At 40.5% G+C, this 24,202-nt stretch overlaps 2 protein-coding genes across 10 annotated transcripts in view; one reads left to right on the plus strand and one right to left on the minus strand.

The window, feature by feature from the left end:
* Positions 1 to 11,639, plus strand: part of pde7a (phosphodiesterase 7A) — an 80,948-nt gene extending 69,309 nt beyond the window's left edge. For all 4 annotated transcript variants that reach the window (XM_060899772.1, XM_060899773.1, XM_060899774.1 and 1 more), the window contains 8 exons: positions 3,309 to 3,404; positions 4,691 to 4,791; positions 4,884 to 5,015; positions 5,179 to 5,270; positions 5,380 to 5,524; positions 5,693 to 5,789; positions 5,877 to 5,957; positions 9,442 to 11,639. In XM_060899772.1, coding sequence (XP_060755755.1) covers positions 3,309 to 3,404; positions 4,691 to 4,791; positions 4,884 to 5,015; positions 5,179 to 5,270; positions 5,380 to 5,524; positions 5,693 to 5,789; positions 5,877 to 5,957; positions 9,442 to 9,632 — 935 coding nt within the window. In that variant the 3' untranslated portion in view covers positions 9,633 to 11,639. The remainder of the gene's footprint in view (positions 1 to 3,308; positions 3,405 to 4,690; positions 4,792 to 4,883; positions 5,016 to 5,178; positions 5,271 to 5,379; positions 5,525 to 5,692; positions 5,790 to 5,876; positions 5,958 to 9,441) is intronic.
* Positions 11,640 to 19,629: 7,990 nt separating this feature from the next.
* The window catches only part of mtfr1 (mitochondrial fission regulator 1), a 31,819-nt gene continuing 27,246 nt past the window's right edge, over positions 19,630 to 24,202 (minus strand). For all 6 annotated transcript variants that reach the window (XM_060899776.1, XM_060899779.1, XM_060899780.1 and 3 more), the window contains exons 7-8: positions 22,102 to 22,273; positions 19,630 to 20,849 (exon numbers count right to left, since the gene is read on the minus strand). In XM_060899776.1, coding sequence (XP_060755759.1) covers positions 20,802 to 20,849; positions 22,102 to 22,273 — 220 coding nt within the window. In that variant the 3' untranslated portion in view covers positions 19,630 to 20,801. The remainder of the gene's footprint in view (positions 20,850 to 22,101; positions 22,274 to 24,202) is intronic.

Here is a 24,202-nt window from a genome sequence, read left to right on the forward strand (position 1 = left end):
TTGATGTGACTCGGCGTAGACAAGTGACACAAATCTGTGCCGCAAAGTTATTACATTTACATACCGCTTTTCTAGTTTGAAATAATTTGTTTATTTATTTGTTAAAACAATCACCTGTGTATTTATATTAAAACAATTATCCGCTAGAGACTCGACTTCATCTCAATTATTATTCACTGATCTTCACTTCACCTTCGGTAAATAATTGTTAAACATTGTAGTGTAATGCTATATCACAGAGGAGGGGAACATTTGAAGGCCCCGTGTTTTTGAGTGGGGGTTAAAAAAAAATGCAGCTTTATTTTGCAGTTTATCGCCAAAAAAAAAATTCAATCAAATTCTCGGGCCTTGTTTCTCAAGCAAGACACACTGGTGCATTGAGAGAAGAAATGTGATTTTCGTGAAAAAGAACGTTCGTAACCTGCTCGTGCTCCCAAGTGTGTGTAAATATCCGCATAAGCATGCTGACTAATTTAAACCTCCGTAAACAATCTGACTTATTTTTTTTATGATTTAATTTAACAAGGCAACAATTTAAAGCAATGCAAAATTTAAAAAAAAAAAAAAAAAAAAAAATATATATATATATATATATATTTTTTTTATATATATATTTTATATATATATATATATATATATATATATATATATATATTTTATATATATATATTTTATATATATTATTTTTTATATATATATGAGTGATTCCACGCTTATGGGTACTGAAATGGGGACATGAACTTATTTTTAAAAATTCACCTAAAACCATTTCTTTTTTTACCATCAGGTCACAAAACATGTAATCTTTAATGAATGATATGTTAAAAGATAACTTTAATTTTCTGAGATGTAATAAAAACATATTTATATGCCAAAGTCAAGCCTATGAGTTCCAAAATGATGTCTGTTCCATTACTTCTGTTACGATTGTCCATCTCGCGTCTGTTACAAATTAATTACAATCTAGCTCTATACCATGTTAATCTTATTGAAAGAATGTGTATGTTTATTCTACTACACATGTTTATTAATTATATTTGCTAAAACATCACCTTCCTATGTTTCAAAAAGTAATTCTACATTGTTAAAATTGAGAATATATATGTCCACAACACTTCTGTTACGTTCTGACTTTGGCATATAAATATGTTTTTATTACATCTCAGAAAATTAAAGTTATCTTTTAAAAATATCATTCATTAAAGATTACATGTTTTGTGACCTGATGGTAAAAAAAGAAATGGTTTTAGGTGAATTTTTAAAAACAAGTTCATGTCCCCATTTCAGTACCCATAAGCGTGGAATCACTCATTCATTCATATATATATATATATATATATATATATATATATATATATATATATATATATAAATAAATTGGGCTGAGTGGATCCCAAAACTGTTCCGATATCAGAGGGAAGAAAGGTTTGATGTAATGATGAAAGCAAATAGTAGGACATTTCAGGTATTTACAGAATATTTCTCTCAGTAATACAGAGTGATGTAATGTTTCTGTGTGGGTTTCTATTTATTTATTTATTTATTTATTTATTTGCTGTGGCGGTGTATTGGGCCATTGTAGGTTTAAAAAAAAAAAAAAAAAACGGACCCGGGGGAGGGGAGTAATATTCCGAGAAAAAAACCTCAGAATTTCTGAGATTAAAGTAAAAAATTTACAAGTAAGAAATCTGATATTCTCTGAGATTGTAAAGCCATACATTTACGAGGAAAAACCATCACAAATATTGTAGGACTAAAACGTCACAAATTTACGAGAAACAAAACTTAAATTGGGGGAAAAAAAAGCACTTATTTTTGTTCAGAAGCCACATCGCATGACTTTTCATGGTCGGAACATCGTCATCGCACCACAGACACCATGTCTGAGCCCAGAGTTAAAGGAAATGCAGTCCTTCAATCACACAACATAATAGAATAAAGCTTTTCGACTACATTTCCCAGAATGCACTGCAGCCAGGAAGCATAAATGTATAAATCGCAAAGCTTTGTTTATCCATGTCTTTTTTTTTTTTTTTTTTGTCTTATCTGTTCATAAATGTGTAATTATTGTGAAACAGCAGATTCCTGTTACTGTCAGTGTGTGGATTTTTCTCATCTGCTCAAATCTGTCTCACTTTGAAACGTGTGAGCCGGGGGTTATAGGGAACGCCGTGTCCATAGTTGATGTGCTTCCTTGACAAAACAAACCCACTATTTTTGAGTTTTTTGTCTCATAATTTTATGACTTTTTTTTTTCCCCTTTCCCCACAGATTTATAATTATAATCTCGGAGGATGTCCGAGTGGTGTGGGTGGTGGGCTTTTTTGTTTGTTTGTTTTTGGGGAGGGGCATTACCCCTGGCTCCCTCATATTTATTTACTTACGAGTTTGTTTATTTTTAACCTACAATGATGGTACATGTTGTGCATGAAAAAATAAGGAATGCAAGAAATCTTTGAGAAACCTCACACACTGCATGTAATGTTGCTGTAAATTTAAATTTGTCTTTTTCAGTTTGTCCCAAGGGTATGTAAACTTTTGCACTCAACTCCATGGTGTAATATATTATTATGCTCTGTTTAAACTGTCCAAACTGTGTTTCTCTGAATATTCTGTGAATATACAGTGAAATGTTTTTTTTTTAAATTATTATTAGTTAATTAATTTATTTTTTAAATAATTCTATCCACATTGATGTGAGCAATTGCGCGCTCTGATTGGCGACTCTACTACTAGGATATCAGCTCATATACCGTGAGTAGAGAAAAACAAAATGGTGGCACGTGTTGCTGAACCAACCAAGGATGAAATAAAAACTCTACTCGAAAACAAAACACCAAAAATACAAAAAAAAAAGGCAGCAAAATATGGAATGAAAGTATTTGATGGTAAGGATGTATTTTTTTTTTCTTTCAATAATAATAATAATAATAATATTATTATTATTATTATCACGTTTTTCACAAATTGCTCCTGTCACTTTGCTGGTTTGTGTACATTCTAAGTGGAAATGATTTTGTCAGATGTTTTATATAAAGTTTTTATTTATCAAATTTGCAAAAAATAAAAACGCTCTGTTTCTCAAAGTCCAGTGAATGTGGATAGAATAAAAGTTATTCCACTCAATCTCGTCGTACATGGCTTATAGACAACTCAGTGCTACGCACCTCGTTGGCTATCAGCTCATGTACGACTCAATTTCGTGGAATAACTGTTAGATATTAGTGCTGCATGCTCCTGATGCTCATAACACTGCCTTCTATACACCACGTTAACCGTCATGTTTTTGTTTCTCTCTGGATTTTCAGGAAACAGCCTCATCTACTTGACCTTATACCTGCTAAATCATTACGGCTTAATTGAGCTCTTCCAGTTAGATATGGTTAAAGTACGACGCTTTTTAGGTGAGTAAATGGATGTATAAGGAAATGCGTTGGAGTTGTAGTTCCCCATGCTGTACTTTAGCCCTGGATCAGATTTAGTTTTGGATAAAATATGATACGGTAGACGTTTTACTTCCTGATTGTTAAATCATATCAGTTAAGGGTGAAGGACAAAAGGGTGTCTGTTAGTTTTACAGCCTAACATGAGAATTTTAATATTAAATCCATTTTATTGAGACAAATTGGGGGGGGAGGTAACTGATGAGTGGAAAGATGATTTGAGGGCTGAAATAAAAATTCACATCCTTACAGGAACTTTTTAAAGATACATAAAGAGGAATGTAGTATTTTAAAATTTTTGTTGCATTTTTGTATGCTATCCAATGAATTGTTTTGAATGTTATATGTTCTACTAAATGACGTTTAAAAAACTTATTATTATTAGGGCTTCAGTTTTCTGCCCTTTAGGACAGACAAAACCTCAACATGCGTAACGTAGAGACGCTGATTTTCACAAGCGTACAAGTTCGTACAATCCTTGGACAGTGCCGTAGAGGTGCTCCAGTACTCCAGGTGGCGCTGTTAAAATTTCACAACATACAGGAAGATGTTTTCACACGCATCTTACCCTGTGTCCGAAATCACTCACTCATTCACTACTCCCTATATAGGGAATTACTCTATAGAGGACTATATAGTGAGCTCATTGGTAAAATGAAAAAACGCCTTCGGACACTAGTCTGTCGCGCTGGTATTTACGTCATTACTGTCGCACAATTAAAACGTGCCAGATCAGTCAGTTGGTGGGTTTTCAAAATAAATACATGCATGTGTTTTTGTGATAAATCCATATTATACTGAGCGCATTTCCCACATTAATCAATACAAAGTACCTGCATCTTTCAGCTCTTGTTTTTAAAATCAAGGCTGAGTACTTTCTTCTTTGCCGCTGCCTTTTATTAAATCAAATTTTAGACTTTTTAATTTGATTTCTTTCAGCGCGACCGCAATGCATGATGGGATATATTGCTTTGGTTTGTGACCATTGGTTGTACACGACTTTTCGTGATGCATTGCGGGATACTTTGAGTGCACTATATAGGGTGTAATAATCCTCACGAAGGTTTCGGACAGCACTATAAAATGGCGTCCTCGCTATTCTAGTGCCCTGTATAGTGAGTAGGGAGCAATTTCGGACATAGGGTTTGTGTCCATGTTGAAATGTATCAACGAGGTCACGTCTTGTTTCAGAACGGAGCCTGATTGCACTGAATTCATGTCCCTGTGCATATTTCTGCTCCTCTCAGTTCTGGTTCAGGAGGATTACCACAATCACAACCCGTACCATAACTCGGTCCATGCTGCTGACGTGACCCAGGCCATGCACTGTTACCTGAAGGAGCCCAAGGTACATGACTGCAGGAGAACTGGAGGAACTCAGACCTTTATGACTTCATAAATGATGTCTGCATGGTTTTATAGTGTGTGTACTCTCTGCAGCTTGCCAAGTCCCTCACTTCCTGTGATATCCTCTTGGGCCTGCTGGCAGCAGCCACTCATGACCTGGACCACCCAGGGGTCAATCAGCCTTTCCTCATCAAGACCAACCATTACTTAGCCTCTTTGTACAGGGTGAGAGCAACACCTGAGCAGCTTTAAAGGAATACTCTCTTATCTTATCTTACGACTGCCCTTAGACTTCCGTTATAAACTTAAACCGATGAACCAGCACTGCCGCTTCATGAAGCACTTATTTAATCCTGTGCACTTTCTCTTTGACTTGGCGGTCGTGTAGAATACCTCAGTTCTGGAGAACCATCACTGGAGGTCCGCAGTGGGTTTGTTACGAGAGACCGAGCTCTTCTCCCATCTTCCCGCAGAGGACAGGTCAGCGTGTCCCCTACATACGTTGTTATGCTGTGCTGCTTCGTAAGCAGCATAATGCATGTCCATGGCTGACGTGGTGATCGATATCTCTCTCTCTCTCTGCGCTCAGTGTGAACATGGAGAGGCAGTTGGGCTCTCTGATTCTGGCCACTGATATCAGCAGGCAGAATGAATACCTGTCCAGGTTCAGGATGCACCTGGACCAGGAGGAGCTGTGTCTGGGAAACGCCTCACACCGCCACTTCGTCCTGCAGGTGAGCAGAAACAGAACCGCCAAAAACAACAAAAAAGTGCAAAAAACAAAACCAAGGTGGACAGATTTACATTTATGAGAATTGGATTGCAGAGTAAAGGGGCAGATTGTGTGTGTGTGTGTGTGTGTGTGTGTGTGTGTGTGTGTGTGTGTGTGTGTGTGTGTGTAGATGGCCCTGAAGTGTGCAGACATCTGTAACCCATGTAGGCCTTGGGAACTCAGTAAGCAGTGGAGTGAAAAAGTGACTGAAGAATTCTTCCACCAAGGTACGTCCCTGCACGTTCACTCCAACATGGCCGTTAAATGTTTTCCTGACTCTGATCATGTGACGCCTTTCTTTCCCCTTTCTTCAGGAGACATCGAGAAAAAGCACAAACTTGAAGTGAGCCCACTGTGTGACAGCGACACGAACTCTATAGCTGATGTTCAGATCGGTAAGAATGTTCACGGCCACACGGGTTCGATATGTTGCAAGGTCTTTTACGCCAATCGAAGTTTTCCGCAGACGTCTGAGACGATATTTGAGAGCCAGACGAGAAGATGGTGTGTGTGTGTCGTTGTGTTTATCAGGAAATGGCACTCGATTCATCTCTCTGATTAAAATAAATTACAATTAGCTTAATAAACAGCACCTTGAGCTCAGACACCAGGGACGCTTTTTCACCCTGATGAAGGTCAGCGAGCTTATCTAACAAACGCTTTTTTTTTTTTTTATAAAATGGATGTATCCCAGGAATTGAAGCCAAACAGAAAGTCGAGAACTTTTATCATGAAGAAAGACAAGCTGATCTTGTTACCTGTGCGTGCCTCTTGGTATGATGGATAACATTTTTAGGAAATGTCAATGCCAGGTATAGGCCTGTAAGTACATTGGAGAGAAAATGTTCCTAAACAACGAGACTGCCACTTAGGGAATATTATTTTATTCGGAAATGTTAATGTTGAGCTCTAACGCTCCACATTGTTTTTATCGTTTGGTACTGAGCAAGTTAATATGCATTTGTTAACCATTTCATCAGCTGCACCTTGCATCTTGGTATCGATCTCACACCTAAGCATTAGTGCGTTTGATTTGAACTGGGAAGTCAGAAATTTCAACCGGAACGCTCCCTGAAGTCAGATTTCCAACTTCGAAAGTCAGAACAACCTCACCAACCCCAACCAAAAAAAAAAATCCAAGATGGCTGCTCAGTGCATGAGCAGTAAAAATCTGTATTAATATCCTGTTTATTAGCACTTCTGTCTTATGTGTCTCATTAAATCAGTTGTACACACAGTACTGACCAACGTCTGTTGCTACGGTGTCCGTATGTGTGAAGTAACGTGCTGCGTAGTGCGCCGTTATCCACTGGTATTGCTAACAATAACCAATAATGGCGTCCATCTTGGTTTTCCAACTTGTACTGGAACGCAGTCAAGTCAGGTGTGGTGTGATGTCATTCTCATAAGTATTTTGGCAACATTGGCAATTTTGACACAAATTTCCAAAAAGTTGGTGAACAAAAATGCAAGCCAATTGTGCAAAAAAAAATCCCAAAGGTGATGTATACAGTGGTGCTTGAAAGTTTGTGAACCCTTTAGAATTTTCAATATTTCTGCATAAATATGACCTAAAACAACATCAGATTTTCACACAAGTCTCATCTCATCTCATTATCTGTAGCCGCTTTATCCTGTTCTACAGGGTCGCAGGCAAGCTGGAGCCTATCCCAGCTGACTACGGGCGAAAGGCGGGGTACACCCTGGACAAGTCGCCAGGTCATCACAGGGCTGACACATAGACACAGACAACCATTCACACTCACATTCACACCTACGCTCAATTTAGAGTCACCAGTTAACCTAACCTGCATGTCTTTGGACTGTGGGGGAAACCGGAGCACCCGGAGGAAACCCACGCGGACACGGGGAGAACATGCAAACTCCACACAGAAAGGCCCTCGCCAGCCCCAGGGCTCGAACCCAGGACCTTCTTGCTGTGAGGCGACAGCGCTAACCACTACACCACCGTGCTGCCCCACACAAGTCCTAAAAGTAGATAAAGAGAACCCAGTTAAATAACTCATTTCTTTATTGAGGAAAATGATCCAATATTACATATCTGTGAGTGGCAAAAGTATGTGAACCTCTAGGATTAGGAGTTAATTTGAAGGTGAAATTAGAGTCAGGTGTTTTCAATCAATGGGATGACAATCAGGTGTGAATGGGCACCCTGTTTTATTTAAAGAACAGGGATCTATCAAAGTCTGATCTTCACAACACATGTTTGTGGAAGTGTATCATGGCACGAACAAAGGAGATTTCTGAGGACCTCAGAAAAAGTGTTGTTGATGCTCATCAGGCTGGAAAAGGTTACAAACCGTCTCTAAGGAGTTTGGACTCCACCAATCCACAGTCAGACAGATTGTGTACAAATGGAGGAAATTCAAGACCATTGTTACCCTCCCCAGGAGTGGTCCACCAACAAAGATCACTCCAAGAGCAAGGCGTGTAATCGTCAGTGAGGTCACAAAGGACCCCAGGGTAACTTCTAAGCAACTGAAGGCCTCTCTCACATTGGCTAATGTTCATGAGTCCACCATCAGGAGAACACTGAACAACAATGGTGTGCATGGCAGGATTGCAAGGAGAAAACCACTGCTCTGCAAAAAGAACATTGCTGCTCATCTGCAGTTTGCTAAAGATCACGTGGACAAGCCAGAAGGCTATTGGAAAAATGTTTTGTGAACAGATGAGACCAAAATAGAACTTTTTGATTTAAATGTGTAGGTGCAATAGGCTAATCAAATCAGTCTCATGTAAAAAGGGATCAGTCTTATAAATTCATTATTTGAAGTGTCTAATTAGTTTATAGCTAAGCTATTAAAATCAATGGAATAACTTGGTGGTGACGTTGCTATAGTTTATTGAGTATTGTAGCTCTAATGTAATACGTTTACTCTAGATCTATAACATTCATATAACAACCAAATGTTTAAAGCACAGTCACGACGTCACTGTATTTGGTATCCGGTATCATCTCTGTATCCAATGCCATTACATGGAGTCAAAAGAATGGGCGGAGATAGAACATGGCATCGAGTACAGGGATTGGTGTGTTCAATGCTGTACAGTGAAATGGAATTTATTATGGCTACGGCATGGCAGTCCATCCCTACAAACGAGAAGCGTTATGTTTGGAGAAAGGAAAACGCTGCATTCCAGCATAAGAACCTTATCCCATCTGTGAAACATGGTGGTGGTAGTATCATGGTTTGGGCCTGTTTTGCTGCATCTGGGCCAGGACGGCTTGCCATCATTGATGGAACAATGAATTCTGAATTATACCAGTGAATTCTAAAGGAAAATGTCAGGACATCTGTCCATGAACTGAATCTCAAGAGAAGGTGGGTCATGCAGCAAGACAACGACCCTAAGCACACAAGCTGTTCTACTAAAGAATGGTTAAAGAAGAATAAAGTTAATGTTTTGGAATGGCCAAGTCAAAGTCCTGACCTTAATCCAATGGAAATGTGGTGAGCAGTTCATGTGAGGAAACCCACCAACACCCCAGAGCTGAAGCTGTTCTGTACGGAGGAACGGGCTAAAATTCCTCCAAGCCAGTGAAAGACGACAATACTCAAAGTGAAGGTCTGCGTTACAAAAAGAGAAGTGATGAAACTGTCGTGTAATGAAATAAGTGATTTCAGTATTTTCCACCTGTGGAAGACATTAGGGTCTGAGCTGACTTTAGTGCTTGGACCCCTGAATGCAATAACGTTGATCATGTGGGTTGTGAATTCTGCCTTGCTCAGTTATAGACTTAAAAATGTGCGTAAAAGAGTGTGTGATGATTATAACGACATTGGAATTATTAACGAGTGAATCGACATGGTGCATTTTGACGCTGTTGATGTCTTTCTCTTTGTAACCCTGCAGGTTTCATGACGTACGTTGTGGAGCCGCTGTTTGCCGAGTGGGCGCGCTTCTCGGACACGCGGCTCTCCCAGACCATGCTGGGTCACCTGTGCCTGAACAAAGCCAGCTGGAAGGCCCTGCAGCCCGAGGAGGCCGAGTTCGAGCAGGACAGTGGCTCCAGAGCCTTACCTCAGGGAAGCGTCGAGTCCTGACACTGCCCCGCCCCGCCCCGCCCTCAAGCTTCAATCACTTATGATTTGCTCACCTCCCATCTCAAACCAACCACTGATTTTTATTTAATTTATTTAATTTTAACACCCTTTTATTTTCCCCTTTGACATAGAGCAATACATGGATACCTCATTCAGCTACTGCTGCGATTTTTGTTCTTACTCTTACGCATTTTTTTTTTTTTAATGTCGTTTTATTTATTTAAAAGTTTTTGTTCTGTTTTCATCTGGGGGAGCATCGCTAATCGAACTCGGCTGGGGACTGGGGAACGCTGAACCCGATGGATCCCTTCTGCTGGGTTAAAAAGTGCCATTTCTCCCCCCCAACCCCCCTACCCCTTACTGAATTGCTCAAACACCAAGAGTATTCACGTGACAAGTTTTTAAACGACTGCGCCAAGAGATGGTGTGTGTGTGTGAGAGAGTGAGTGTGACTGAGTGTGCGTGTGTTGGTGCATTTTGCAAACGAATCTTCCTTCTTGTGTACAAAACTGAAAGAGAAAAAAAGACAAATGTGAAGCGCCCAGTCATTTGCTGCCTCTGTGAAGACTGTTTACAGATTGTCTTTTTTTTTTTTTTTGTCATTGTTATAAATGAATCATGTTGGTTCTGATTTTTTTTTTTTTTTTGGCTTTAAGCACAGATGTGAAGAACCACTTTTACATGTTTTAAACTGTTGTGTTACTGCTGATGTACTGAACAAAACAAAAGAAAAAACCAACCGAGGGACTGCACTTGAGTCAGTCTGAAACGCCAGATGCCATACAAGCGCCATTTTGTGCTCCGTTGTGAAATTTTCTCCCTGCACTCCAGATTCTGGTGCCACATGATTCGGACACGCAGCTGCTTCTGCTGTGAAAGGACCAGGGACCGGCTTTCCTCCTTTCCCTCCTGATCTTATCCCCCAGTCCTCCCTTTCTCTACTTCCATTTAATTTACTCATCCTCACACTTTTTCCCTTTCATTACTCTTCCCTTTGACCCTCCCTTTCCCCTCTGTCACTCTGTTCGTTGCCCCGCCCTTCCCCATCAATCTCTCCGCCCCCGACCCTCTCATTTTCCCTCAGCTACTCCACCTTTTCCCCTCCATCACTCCACCCACTACCCCCATTCCCTTTGCTGCCCCTCCAACTCTCCACCCTGTCATCCTCCCTTCACCCCCCCCAAATCATTCCATCCTCTGACCCTCCTCCCTTTCCCCCTAGTCACTCCACCTACTTGTCCTCCTGAGCCCTGGATCGAGCCTCGTGCCACACAGGACATGTAGCTGACTGGAATCTCCACGGATCTCGCTCAGGGTCTCGCAAACCTGCTCATCACTCCGCTGGAAGAAAAGAGGAAGCGAAAGGTGCCTTTTATAGGTAGCTGTCCCCTCCCCCGCCGTCTGGTAACTGCAGACGACAGACGTAGGTCTAGACTCCTTTTCCGAATGTGTCTCAGCCACAGTCGAGCTCTCCATCCGGAAGACTGCTTCAAAATGATGCCTTAAAACTATGCACAAAGCTAAGTGACCAAACCAGCTTGTATTTTCATTAAAGCGCATCATCACGTCCATTTGATTCTCATCCAGCCCTTTGCCTTCTGTCATGGAAGATTTTTTTTTTTTTAAATATTAATATATGGCAGATAAATTGATTTAATAATTCGTTGTTGGTTTTTTTTTTTTTAACATTGAACATTCCATTTTTTGGTTTTGTGTATATTCTTTTTTTTCTGTACAGATGGTGCAGTTTCCCCCCTTTCTTTTTTTTGCGCGTCTCTTTCCAGTTTGAAAGAGAGCAGGTGCTTTTCCCCTTATTTTAGCTGATTTGTATTTTTGTTGTAAGTGCTGTAAGACTGTTGATGAAAAAACTGTTTACAATTTGTTGTAACAGCCATTTTGGGGAGAAGACTTAAGTGTCAAGCCATTTTGTAAAGGCTTTGTCGTACAGACTTTTTGATACATGCTTGTTGCAGTTGCATTTTTGATGAATAAAAATTGTTGACATGATGTTTCATGGTACTGAATGACAAGATTCAGGTCTGTTGGGTTTTCTTTTCCTTTCTGTAGTTGTATATCGCCCCCTGCAGGCGGATGAAGGTAGTTGAGAAGGCAACCTGCCCTGCCACTAGTTGCTTTGAGGAAAATCTCATCTCATCATCTCTAGCCGCTTTATCCTTCTACAGGGTCGCAGGCAAGCTGGAGCCTATCCCAGCTGACTACGGGCGAAAGGCGGGGTACACCCTGGACAAGTCGCCAGGTCATCACAGGGCTGACACATAGACACAGACAACCATTCACACTCACATTCGCACCTACGCTCAATTTAGAGTCACCAGTTAACCTAACCTGCATGTCTTTGGACTGTGGGGGAAACCGGAGCACCCGGAGGAAACCCACGCGGACACGGGGAGAACATGCAAACTCCACACAGAAAGGCCCTCGCCGGCCCCGGGGCTCGAACCCAGGACCTTCTTGCTGTGAGGCGACCGCGCTAACCGCTACACCACCGTGCCGCCCTGCTTTGAGGAAAATACTAGTGCATAATGAAACACTAAACCATTTAAAAATGACCTTCCCAGAGCATCCAGCATCAGGAATTACAACTGTTTATATGAAGTTGGATATCACGTTTCCTCCTTAATCTGTATTTTCACATTTTTTTTTTTATTTATGATTAGATGACCTGTGTTCCAAGATTTAGGTCATTAATAAGGATTGGACTTGAAAGATTGGACTTACCGAGTGAGCTACATGTTAAATACTGCAATACTGGTAAAGTAACACTACACACATCACTTATATTCCTGCAGCTTTGTATGAGTTACGTGTAACAATTCGACTGAATATGAATACATGTTCAATACAAGCCCAATATGAAACCCAACATTTTCCTGGACTTCACTACATACAGTATATACACACTTTTTATTAGGAACACCCCACCCATTCATCCCCCTGCTGTTTGATACAGTTCTCTAAATCAGCCGGTCCATCAAATCATGCAGATACAACTCAAGAGCTGTAATGTTCGCAAACATCAGAACGGGAAAAATTGTGATCTCAAAGTGTGACTTCACTGCGGCATGGGTGTTGGTTTGAGTATTTCAGAAACTGCTGATCTCCTTCCTGGGGTTTTCACACACAACAGTCTCTAGAGTTTACAGAGAATGGTGTGAAAAACAAAAAACATTGAGTGAGCATTGACGGTTCTGTGGGTGGAAACAAACGCCTAGCTGATAAGAGAGCTCAGAGGGAAATAGCCAGATTTGTTTCTCTTTTTTTTTTTTTTTGCCAGGAAGGATATAGTAACTCATATAATCACTCTTTACAACTGTGGTGAGCAGAAAAGCATCTCAGCATGCAAGAGCAGAACAGAAGGCCATGTTGGGTTCCGCTCCTGCAGCCAGGAACAGGAATCTTAGAACCAACATGCTCCTGTTAAAGTGGCTGGTGAGTGCACAGAATATTTGAATCAGGGTTTTTTTTTTTTTTAATTTATGCATAGGAACCTATTTTCTCCAATAGTGACAATTTTTCTGTCATACTGTAATGATGCTTGACTAGAAGAAATGATTCAACAGTATAATGATTCATGAACCGTGTAAAAGATTCTCCAACAGTGTTGCTTGCTTTCTTTAGTAGTGTAACTGATTCTCCACCTGTGAAAGTGGTTCTCCTGTAGTGGACTAACTCAGTGTAAATTCTCCAATAGTACAATAATTCTTCAACAGTGGAATTATTTTGCAGTACTGTAATCTACAACAGTAGAAATGATTATCTAACAATTAAGCATATTTTCATTATTATAGGCTGGTGAGTGATTACCATCACACAGCGTCTGTCTGTCTGTCCACAAAAATCACTACTACTCCCTCGGTTTTCAGTGGATTTTGATTGATTGTATGGACCCGTCGTCCAGCAACTAAGACATGGGCTGTACTTAAAATCAAGTTTAGACATGTAAAAACTGACCACACCACCTAGGAATTGGCAGAGCCTCGGACTCTGGAAAGGCTTACAGGTTCTTAAAACAATCAGGGGAAAAGAGTTAAAAAACCAACAGCGGAGCAAAACCCAATTTAAAAGTTAAGTTTATTACCAAAAAAAAATCCAGGATTGAATCCTTAAATTAAGACAACCAAAAAAACTGCTTTAAAAATGAAATAAAATGCTAAACAGGCCTAGAAAAAAAATCCAGGATTGATTCTTTAAATTAAGACGACCAATAGACTGCTTTAAAACCCCAAAATGCTAAGTAGGCCTGAAAAAATAAAAATCCAGGATTGATTCTTTAAATTAAGACGACCAATAGACTACTTTAAAAACAAAAAAAACCCCCCAAAATGCTAAGCAGGCCTGAAAAAAAAAAAAAAAAAAATCCAGGATCGAATCTTTAAATTAAGACGACCAATAGACGGCTTTAAAAACCCCGAAAATGCTAAGTTGGCCTGGGGGGAAAAAAAAAAAAATCCAGGATTGATTCTTTAAATTAAGACGACCAATAGACTGCTTTAAAAAAAAATGTTAAGCAGGCCTGAAAAAATAAAAATCCAGGATTGATTCTTTAAATTAAGACTACCAGTAGACTACTTTAAAAAACAAAAAAACAAAATGCTAAGCAGGCCTGAAAAAAAAAAAATAAATCCAGGATTGATTCTTTAAATTAAGACGACCAATAGACTGCTTTTAAAATGAAATAAAATGCTAAGCAGGCCTGGAAATAAAAATCCAGGTTTGATTTCTTTAAATTAAGACGACCAATAGACTGCTTTAAAAAAAAAAAAACCCAAAATGCTAAGTTGGCCTGGGAAAAAAAAAAAATCCAGGATTGATTCTTTAAATTAAGATGACCAATAGACTGATAACAAAACAAAACAAAAAAAACCCCAAAATGCTAAGCAGGCCTGAAAAAAAAAAAATCCAGGATTGATTCTTTAAATTAAAGGGATAGTTCGGGATTTTTGACATGAATCTGTATGGCATCCCCATCAATAGTGTCGTGCAAACACACTGACTTACCCCTGACAGCATCCTGTGAGTCCAGTTCTTGTCCAGTTTTGGTCCAGATGAAAGTAGTCCGGCAAGTTTGTTGGGGTCACGAAAGTAAAACGTTTTTCGTCTCAAAACAGTATGTGTTCAAAAGAGTGATATATTTGCATCACAAAACCGTTGCCAAATAAAAAGTCAGACCTCGAAATCGCTTGGCACTATTTTCTCTCCCTTCTTATGACTGCGCGCTGCCGCCAGGTGACAGCCACGGCTGCTTCATTCATTGTTTACTAGTGATGGGAATTTCGGCTCTTTTGGCTCTTCTTACTATAAGGAGCCGGCTCTTTCGGAAGATTTTTTATAATTATTTCTCATGACTTGTACATTCACATCGAGTACACATATCAATGCAAATTAACACGAAGGGATTTACTAGACCAATTTATATCTGGAACTATTTTCAGCCACAGCACAGGCAAAGCACCGCTGCAGGCACAAAGACACCGCGCAGCGCCTGAAAACGGGTGCGCAGCGCCTGAAAACCCGTTTTCAGGCGCTGCGCGGTGTCTTTGCGCCTTCCTTTTCCTACCTATTCCTTTAATTGCTGCAATTAACTAGTTAATTCTGATTCTATTTCTCCTCTCAGTTATAATCTGTCCTGCTTTTGAAAAGATCCTCTCTGGGGGGACAGATGCTGCCGCTATACACATCCTCCGTGCCATCACGTGTGTAAGCCGTGGATAGAGTGCAGCCTTGGTCTCCCACCAGCTTAGTGGGTCTGCGTTTCGCTGTCACCTGGCGGCAGCGCGCAGTCATAAGAAGGGAGAGAAAATAGTGCCAAGCGATTTCGAGGTCTGACTTTTTATTTGACAACAGTTTTGTGATGCAAATATATCACTCTTTTGAACACGTACTGTTTTGAGACGAAAAACGTTTTACTTTCGTGACCCCAACAAACTTGCCGGACTACTTTCGTCTGGACCAAAACTGGACTCACAGAATGCTGTCGGGGTAAGTCAGTGTGTTTGCACGACACTATTGATGGGGATGCCATACAGATTCATGTCAAAAATCCCGAACTATCCCTTTAAGACGACCAATAGACTGCTTTAAAAACAAAACAACAACAACAAAAACCCAAAATGCTAAGCAGGCCTGAAAAAAAAATCCAGGATTGATTCTTTAAATTAAGACAACCAATAGACTGCTTTAAAAAAAGAAAACCCAAAATGCTAAGTTGGCCTGGGAAAAAAAATCCAGGATTGATTCTTTAAATTAAGACGACCAATAGACTGCTTTAAAAACAAAACAAAAAAGCCAAAATGCTAAGCAGGCCTGAAAAAAAATCCAGGATTGATTCTTTAAATTAAGACGACCAATAGACTGCTTAAAAAAAAAAAAAAACCCAAAATGCTAAGTTGGCCTGGGAAAAAAAATCCAGGATTGATTCTTTAAATTAAGACAACCAATAGACTGCTTTAAAAAAAGAAAACCCAAAATGCTAAGTTGGCCTGGGAAAAAAAATCCAGGATTGATTCTTTAAATTAAGACGACCAATAGACTGCTTTAAAAACAAAACAAAAAAGCCAAAATGCTAAGCAGGCCTGAAAAAAAATCCAGGATTGATTCTTTAAATTAAGAAGACCAATAGACTGCTTTAAAAAAAAGAAAAACCAAAATGCTAAGTTGGCCTGGGAAAAAAAAATCCAGGATTGATTCTTTAAATTAAGACGACCAATAGACTGCTTAAAAAACAAACAAACAAAAAAAACCCAAAATGCTAAGCAGGCCTGAAAAAAAAAATCCAGGATTGATTCTTTAAATTAAGACGACCAATAGACTGCTTTAAAAACAAACAAACAAAAAAAACCCAAAATGCTAAGCAGGCCTGGAAAAAAAAAATCCAGGATCTAATCTTTTAAATTAAGATGACCAATAGACTGCTTTAAAAAATAAAACGCTAAGCAGGCCTGGAAAAAAAAAAAAGTTTGCAAGAGAATTAAAACCCCATTGAACGTTCAAGTCCATTTCAACAGCTCCTCCCGTGTCCACACTTCTTCTGTCACTCAGTGTCCTCCTTTCACCTCCCGCAGGGTGTGGCACTCTCAAGGTTAATCACAGTTCGTTTCAATGTTTAAAACAGTGCACTCCACAACAAACTAAAAACAAGTAATTAAAATAAATCAATAACAAACCACAGCAAACCAGGTAAAATATTATTTTATAAAAAGCATGCACATCCATTTTTAACCCTTTCACAACTGTTTTGTTTGGAAGATCTAATCAGTCTGCACAAAAGTTACTCAGTGGTTTTGAGATTTCTCATTAATAAATCACTAATTAGGTCGATTAACGAACTTTGAGTAAAATCACTACTCCTCGCTGAGTTTTCACTGGATTTTGATTCCGAGTGTTTTGTTTGGAAGGTCTAATTGTTCTCATGAAGAGCAACTTGGCTAATTTATAAGTGAGTGTGGTTTCCCATGGTACGGCCGTGTGAGCTGCTGCATCACTGACACTCTGGTACTTTGTTGTCCTGCTCTAAACATCACAAGTGAACCATTTTATTCATTTAGATTTATAGAAATGTATAAATTATTAGGATAAATTATAATTAGCATACTTTTAGAAATGCTCTTGCCATGAAATAGCCTTTGGTGCAGACATGGCTTTAATGTGTGTGTGTGTGTGTGTGTGTGAGAGAGAGCGAGAGAGAGAGAAAATGAATGATTCTCTAACAGAGAAAAGATTCTCCAGTGTTATAATTTTCTGCCAGGGAAATGATTCTCCAACTGAGAAAATTATTCTCCAGTATTGAAATGATTCTCTGCCAGATAAATGATTCTATAGTAATGAAATGATTCTCCAGTATCGTACTGATTCTATGCCAGAGAAATGACTCTCCATCTCATCTCATTATCTGTAGCCGCTTTATCCTGTTCTACAGGGTCGCAGGCAAGCTGGAGCCTATCCCAGCTGACTACGGGCGAAAGGCGGGGTACACCCTGGACAAGTCGCCAGGTCATCACAGGGCTGACACATAGACACAGACAACCATTCACACTCACATTCACACCTACGCTCAATTTAGAGTCACCAGTTAACCTAACCTGCGTGTCTTTGGACTGTGGGGGAAACCGGAGCACCCGGAGGAAACCCACGCGGACACAAGGAGAACATGCAAACTCCGCACAGAAAGGCCCTCGCCGGCCACGGGGCTCGAACCCGGACCTTCTTGCTGTGAGGCGACAGCGCTAACCACTACACCACCGTGCCGCCCCAATGACTCTCCAGAAGTGAAATAATTCTTCAACTGGGAAAATGATTCTCTAGTATTGTACTGATTATATACCAGAGAAATGATTCTCCAACTGGGAAAATAATTAAATCTCCAATTCAAACAGCAAACAAACAAACCCACTACACAGTAACTCTTTGTCTCCCTCTATGAGCAGGTTGTGGTATAACAGTTTAATAAAAGCTCACTCAGATTGGAGGAAAAAAGTTACAGTTCACAAATGAGAATTTAAAGATTTTTTTTATTGATAACTCTTAATTCCAGTTTCGTTGATGAGACATCACAGCAATGGAACTGTTCATCTAGTGTTTTTAAACAACAAATACTTCATCATTCAACAGCGCTGTATGGTCAAGCTCCGAGTGTACCTTATACTCAACCTTTTACTTCGTAGTTGTGAGAAACAGTGAAATACAGATGGATCATATCGCAAAAACAAAAAAATTAAAATCAGGCACATGGATTTTCTTCAGACAAAAGGACAGTTTAAAAAAAAATTAAACTTGCTCTAGCAAATACATTAACGTATTATCCAAATCATGCGATATTTAATTATAAAACATGGGCACAATTTTCTGTATTTATAAAAGACTTATTAATAAAATGTGTTATCTAGCCGTGTTTGTTGAATCTGAGCAGGTCTGAGTATATGGATGTGTTGTCTTGGCAACGAGTCTGACAAATCCAGCTAACGGTAATCCGGGACAGGATACATCCCATAATTCTGTTCACCAAGCGGACAGAACTGTCAGTTTGACTCGGTAGTTATTTCAGTAATCGTTTTGGAAAAGTGTTTAATATGATCACTTTACTGTAGTTATCAGATTATTGGAGCTTCACCGACTTAAAAAATCCTTTATTTTTTATTATAATAGTTATAAACCTAAACATCACTGGAATGTGTGCGTGTGTGGGCTCTACTGAAAAGTGAACACAACTCTCCGAACTCCTCGAGTAGCATTTATAAACATCAGCGATTGGGGGGGTATAGTTATTAAAAGAATCATCCTGATTTGTAGTGTGTTTATAAGCAGCAGCTACTACATAATTCAAATCACTTTCTATTAAGACTAAAGTATTAATATCTAAAACCAAACATAAATAAAAAAACTCCCCAACTTTATAAGTTAACATGAACGTTGAAGAATTTATAGAAAGTGCTCATGTCATGGAAATGATTGTTTTTGTTGCAGAACACTGAACTGAGAGGAAGCAGGTTTAATAGTAGTGCGTGTGTGTGTTTATATATATATATATATATATATATATATATATATATATATCAGGAACGTTTACCAGCACAATCCACACACTTTGTGTTAGCCCTTAATCAAGTTTGAAGAAAGGAAGAAGAAAGTTGTTCAAGATCGCGCTAGAATAATAATAATAATAATAATAATTCTTCCAACGCTCTTGGTTCATCACTGATCACGCCAGAGTCAGAAAATCAGACACAGGTTTAAATGTTTTGACAAATGACAGAAACACAGCGACGTCATCCAAACTTAAGCGTTAAAGTGCCATTCCACCATTGGATGTATTTTTTTGGCATAAAATACAATATATTTTATGACAACATGACTAGACAGAGAAATCTTTTAGCTTCAAAATGATAATTTTTTGACAAGTATATTAATTTTGCGACCAAAGTCACCTACCCTTTTAATTTCCGCGCGGTAGTGAAACGTGATGTCATCGGCAGGTTCCCCTTCTTGTGTACCACTTCACGTGTGACGTGGCACAGATTATCAGCAATGGCGGATAGAACGTGATTGTCAGCTTCGGAAAAGAAGCGAAGGAAAATAGCAAGTGATGCCCAAAGGAGACGGTCGATGGTGAATATCGGCACAGCGATCGATAAGTGGAAATCGCGTTCTATCCGCCACTGCTGATAATCTGTGCCACATCACACGTGACGTGGTACACAAGAAGGGGAACCTGCCAATGACGTCACGTTTCACTACCGCGCGGAAATTAAAAGGGTAGGTGACTTTGGTCGCAAAATTAATATACTTGTCGTTGTCAAAAAATTATGTTTGATATCATTTCGAAGCTAAAAGATTTCTCTGTCTAGTCATCACATCACACACATCACATTATCTGTAGCCGCTTTATCCTGTTCTACAGGGTCGCAGGCAAGCTGGAGCCTATCCCAGCTGACTACGGGCGAAAGGCGGGGTACACCCTGGACAAGTCGCCAGGTCATCACAGGGCTGACACATAGACACAGACAACCATTCACACTCACATTCACACCTACGCTCAATTTAGAGCCACCAGTTAACCTAACCTGCATGTCTTTGGACTGTGGGGGAAACCAGAGCACCCGGAGGAAACCCAGGCGGACACGGGGAGAACATGCAAACTCCACACAGAAAGGCCCTCGCCGGCCACGGGGCTCGAACCCAGGACCTTCTTGCTGTGAGGCGACAGCGCTAACCACTACACCACCGTGCCGCCCTGTCTAGTCATGTGGTCATAAAATATATTGTATTTTATGCCAAAGAATACATCCAATGGTGGGATGGCACTTTAAGCAGCAGTAGAACTTTAGTGGGTTTTTTTTTTTAACCATTTAGTGAAATTTAAACACAGTCTGGCTAATTCCAAGCTATCAGAGCAGTTAATGTGTCCCTTTTGAAATTAGTTCTCAAGTCTGAAAAGCTCAAGGGGGGAAAAAAAATCCAGACGTGTTCTTTTTACATTACTATAATTCTGACGTGGCGTGAACACACTTTTTTTGGTCTTTTACATAAATGTGTAAAAATGAGCAGGTTCTTGTTGCACTGTGCAACACTGTACTGGTGCAGAAAACCAGACTGAGCGTTGCGTCTGTTCCTGTGTGTATATACACACACGACAGTCTGCTCACAGATTCGCCGTCACATGAGTTTTCTTATTCCTGTTGATTTCAACATGTGCTGTCCGAACTGCAGAGTCACAAGAACACAATAATTATTATTTAACATCATTTACTCTGACAGTAAATCACAGGTTTAGAGCTTAATGCACTCGTTATAACTAGAGCCCTGCACTCCCGCGGGAGTCCCGCGGAACCCGCCGCAAAGCAGTGCGGCGCGGGACAAATTTTGAAAGCTTATTGTGGGCGCGGGCGGGGGCGGGAGCAGGAGTGCACATATGCGGTGCGGGTGGGAGCGGTGATGAGCTGCAGTCCCGCTAACTAAAAACATGCTTGAAATAAAATTTATAAATTATTAATTTATGTCTATCATATATAATTTGTGCTGGATATTTTATTTGGCATTAATAAAAACATTTTAAGATGCCTAAATTTGCAGAGAGTGTCAGATTGCCAGATGGAGTGAGAAATGGCATCTTAAACTTGCCATTGATCATCCTAATGGGAAATCCTTTGATCACTCTAATGACTCGCAGTTCACACCCAGCTAGCAAAAGAACCATGAGTGAATTGTTTTACTTAGCCTCTGATTGGACAGCCAAATTTGCATATTACAGGAAGGATTTCTGGGATGGCATTGAGTCAAGCCTACCGTCACTGTGTAACATGTCTCTCTGATTAAAGTTGTAGACTAATGCAAGCAGTAAATCAATTCACTTCTTTTACTAGCTCTGCTTTGCAATAAAAAAACAAACAAACAAAAAAAAAAAAACACATTGGTACAAAGCAAGCCCATTCACTTTTTTATGCTGATCAGAGAATTACAATGGTTTCTCATGTGATAAAAATCTGCGATTTAAATATTTTAATCGTTTGACAGCGCTAATTATTATTATTATTATTAGAGATACTACATGCTGAATTCAGAAACAAGGTAAACAATAACAAACGTGAGCTGTAGATATTTATGCTCAAATCCACTCAAAGTAGGGGGCGGGGCACCATCACGCTGTGTCAAGACAAGAACTTTCCTGAGAAATAACGCGGACGTCTGCATCATGCGGGATTTGCGGGCGGGAGTGGGACTGCACAATGCGGGCGCGGGACTGAAAAATCCGACCCGCGCAGACCTCTAGTTATAACACCTTAACAACATCCTGGAGTGTTTTATTCCTCTTATAATAGAACAGCTTTTCTTCCTGCTGTCTTGTTTTCGGTCACTTGACCGAAAGAACCGTAAACGTAGCAGACGAGATTATTCTGTTTATACTGTAAACACTCAAAAAAAAACCAGGAGGATCTGAAAAGAATCTGGATCTTACCGCAGGAGTCTGTGTGTGGGGTTTGGATTCTCGAGCAGGGAGAGTGAAGTTGCTCTCGCACTCGCCGTCAGTGCGGTAGCGATGAGCGAACTTGCGCTTCAGAGCCTCGGCGATGAGAGCAGCGGGGTCAGCGGGGTCGCTGGCTTTGGTCGTAGTGTGATCTTCAAGGCGACTGCAGAGGGAAAAGATCACGAGTTTGTGCACTTTGTTAGACGGGAAGCTGCAACTAAAGCTTGAGTCGTTGGTTAAAAGATGCACCTGTTGCGCTTATTCCGTGTGCAATCAGCTCAATTTTACTATTAAACACCAGATGTAAAGGTTTGCATTTGCTGGTTGATGAAATATGGACTGAAGCATAAAACCTTGTGCTAAGGTGCCACTGTTGGGCTGATCAGGCCCACCTCGCTCAGCTGAGTAGCAGGAGAGTGTGAGATCTATTGACCATGTTTTACATCTCTATAGATTACAGTTTGGTCTGTGTTACTTGTAGGGCTGAAAAAGAATAAGAAATAATGCTAGAAGCGATAAGTGGGGGCCAAGCAGGTTGTGGTGCCCTTAGTGGTCAATTCACTCCAAGTTGCACAGAACTCTAAAGCAAACATAGATCGACAGTTTTGTGGCAGAAACTCAATTAATAGTTATAATAATAATAATAATAATAATCCTAAAGTACTTGGCTCCCTAAAACTGTGCATTTCATTTCTGGATGAACTTCCACTTTATGGCCGCCAGTCAGCTTTAACACTCTCAGGTCGCCGACCCCCCACAGGGGACTTTTATGGCCCTTTTCCACTACCCTTTTTCAGTTCGCTTCAGCTCGCTTCAGCCCGACACGGCTCGCGTTTCGACTACCAAAAAACAGCACGACTCAGCTCGCTTCAGCCCTGCTTAGCCCCTAAAACTCGCACCGTTTTGGAGTGGGGCTGAAGCGAGCCAAACCGTGCCGAGTGAGGCTGGGGGCGTGAGCAGACACTCCCCTGTGCACTGATTGGTGAGGAGGAGTGTCCTCACATGCCCACACACGCCCCGCGAGTGCGCTGGGATCTGTAAACACCGTAAACCCGGAAGAAGAATTACGAATTACGAGAATTATGAAGCCTTATGCGCCTCGCCTCATCTATACGCTCTTGCCAGTATCTGTCCGCGTTGTCGGTGACAACAAGCCACAGAACCAAGACCAGCAACACTAACGACTCCATGTTTATTGTTTACTATTCGGGTCGTGAGACTACCGCTTAAAAGATCACTGATGTCACTGTTTGCGCTGCTTAACGACATCACGTGACGTCCACCCACTTTCGCTAACTCCACCCAATGTGTCCACCCACTTCCAGCCAGCACGGTTCAGCGCGGTTGTAGTCGAAATGCAACTCCAACAGCCCCGCTCAGCTCGACTCAGCACGGCACGGCTCAGCCGCGTTTGTAGTGGAAAAGCGGCATTAGTAAACACGCATCTAAAGCTCCGTGAGTTTTTGTTCTAGAAACATTCAAATAACACTACTAGAAACTTTGAATCTTCTAGTTTTCAAGTATATAATATATGCACGGAACATCAGTGTCATCATTCGCTCATTTTGTAGCAAGGGGAGGCGAGAACACGCCCCATTTCACCGGTATAAACAAGTGCACATGTTCACTTGTTTCCATACCAACTGAGAAACTTTGAGGAAGTGCCTGGTCAAGACAGTCTGTTCCATGCCCCAAACCCGTGGTAGAGTACAACTTGTCTGACCAGTTGATCCAGTACTACACAGCACAGCACAAAACTGTGAAGTGGTACAAGAAGCTTTTTCTTCACTTCCTGGACATTGCTGCAACAAATGCCTTCATCCTCCACAAAGAACTCATGCAAAACATGCAGAAGAAAAGCCTGAGCCACAGGGATTTCATGGAGGAGCTCACTGCACAGCTGTGTGGTACGCCACTGCGTTTTGAGGCCCCAAAGGCTCCTCTGAAGAAAGTTGGCAAGGCTCACAAGCCAGTTTGTGGGATTGAGCTGAACACAAATGGGAATAGGGCTGGTGATGGTCGCAGAGCCTGTGTGTACTGCAGGTTGCAGGGAAGGAAAACAAAAACCCTGTGGAAGTGCAAAAGGTGTGAT

This window comes from Neoarius graeffei, chromosome 19, assembly GCF_027579695.1.
Source record: "Neoarius graeffei isolate fNeoGra1 chromosome 19, fNeoGra1.pri, whole genome shotgun sequence".
Lineage (NCBI taxonomy): Eukaryota > Metazoa > Chordata > Actinopteri > Siluriformes > Ariidae > Neoarius > Neoarius graeffei.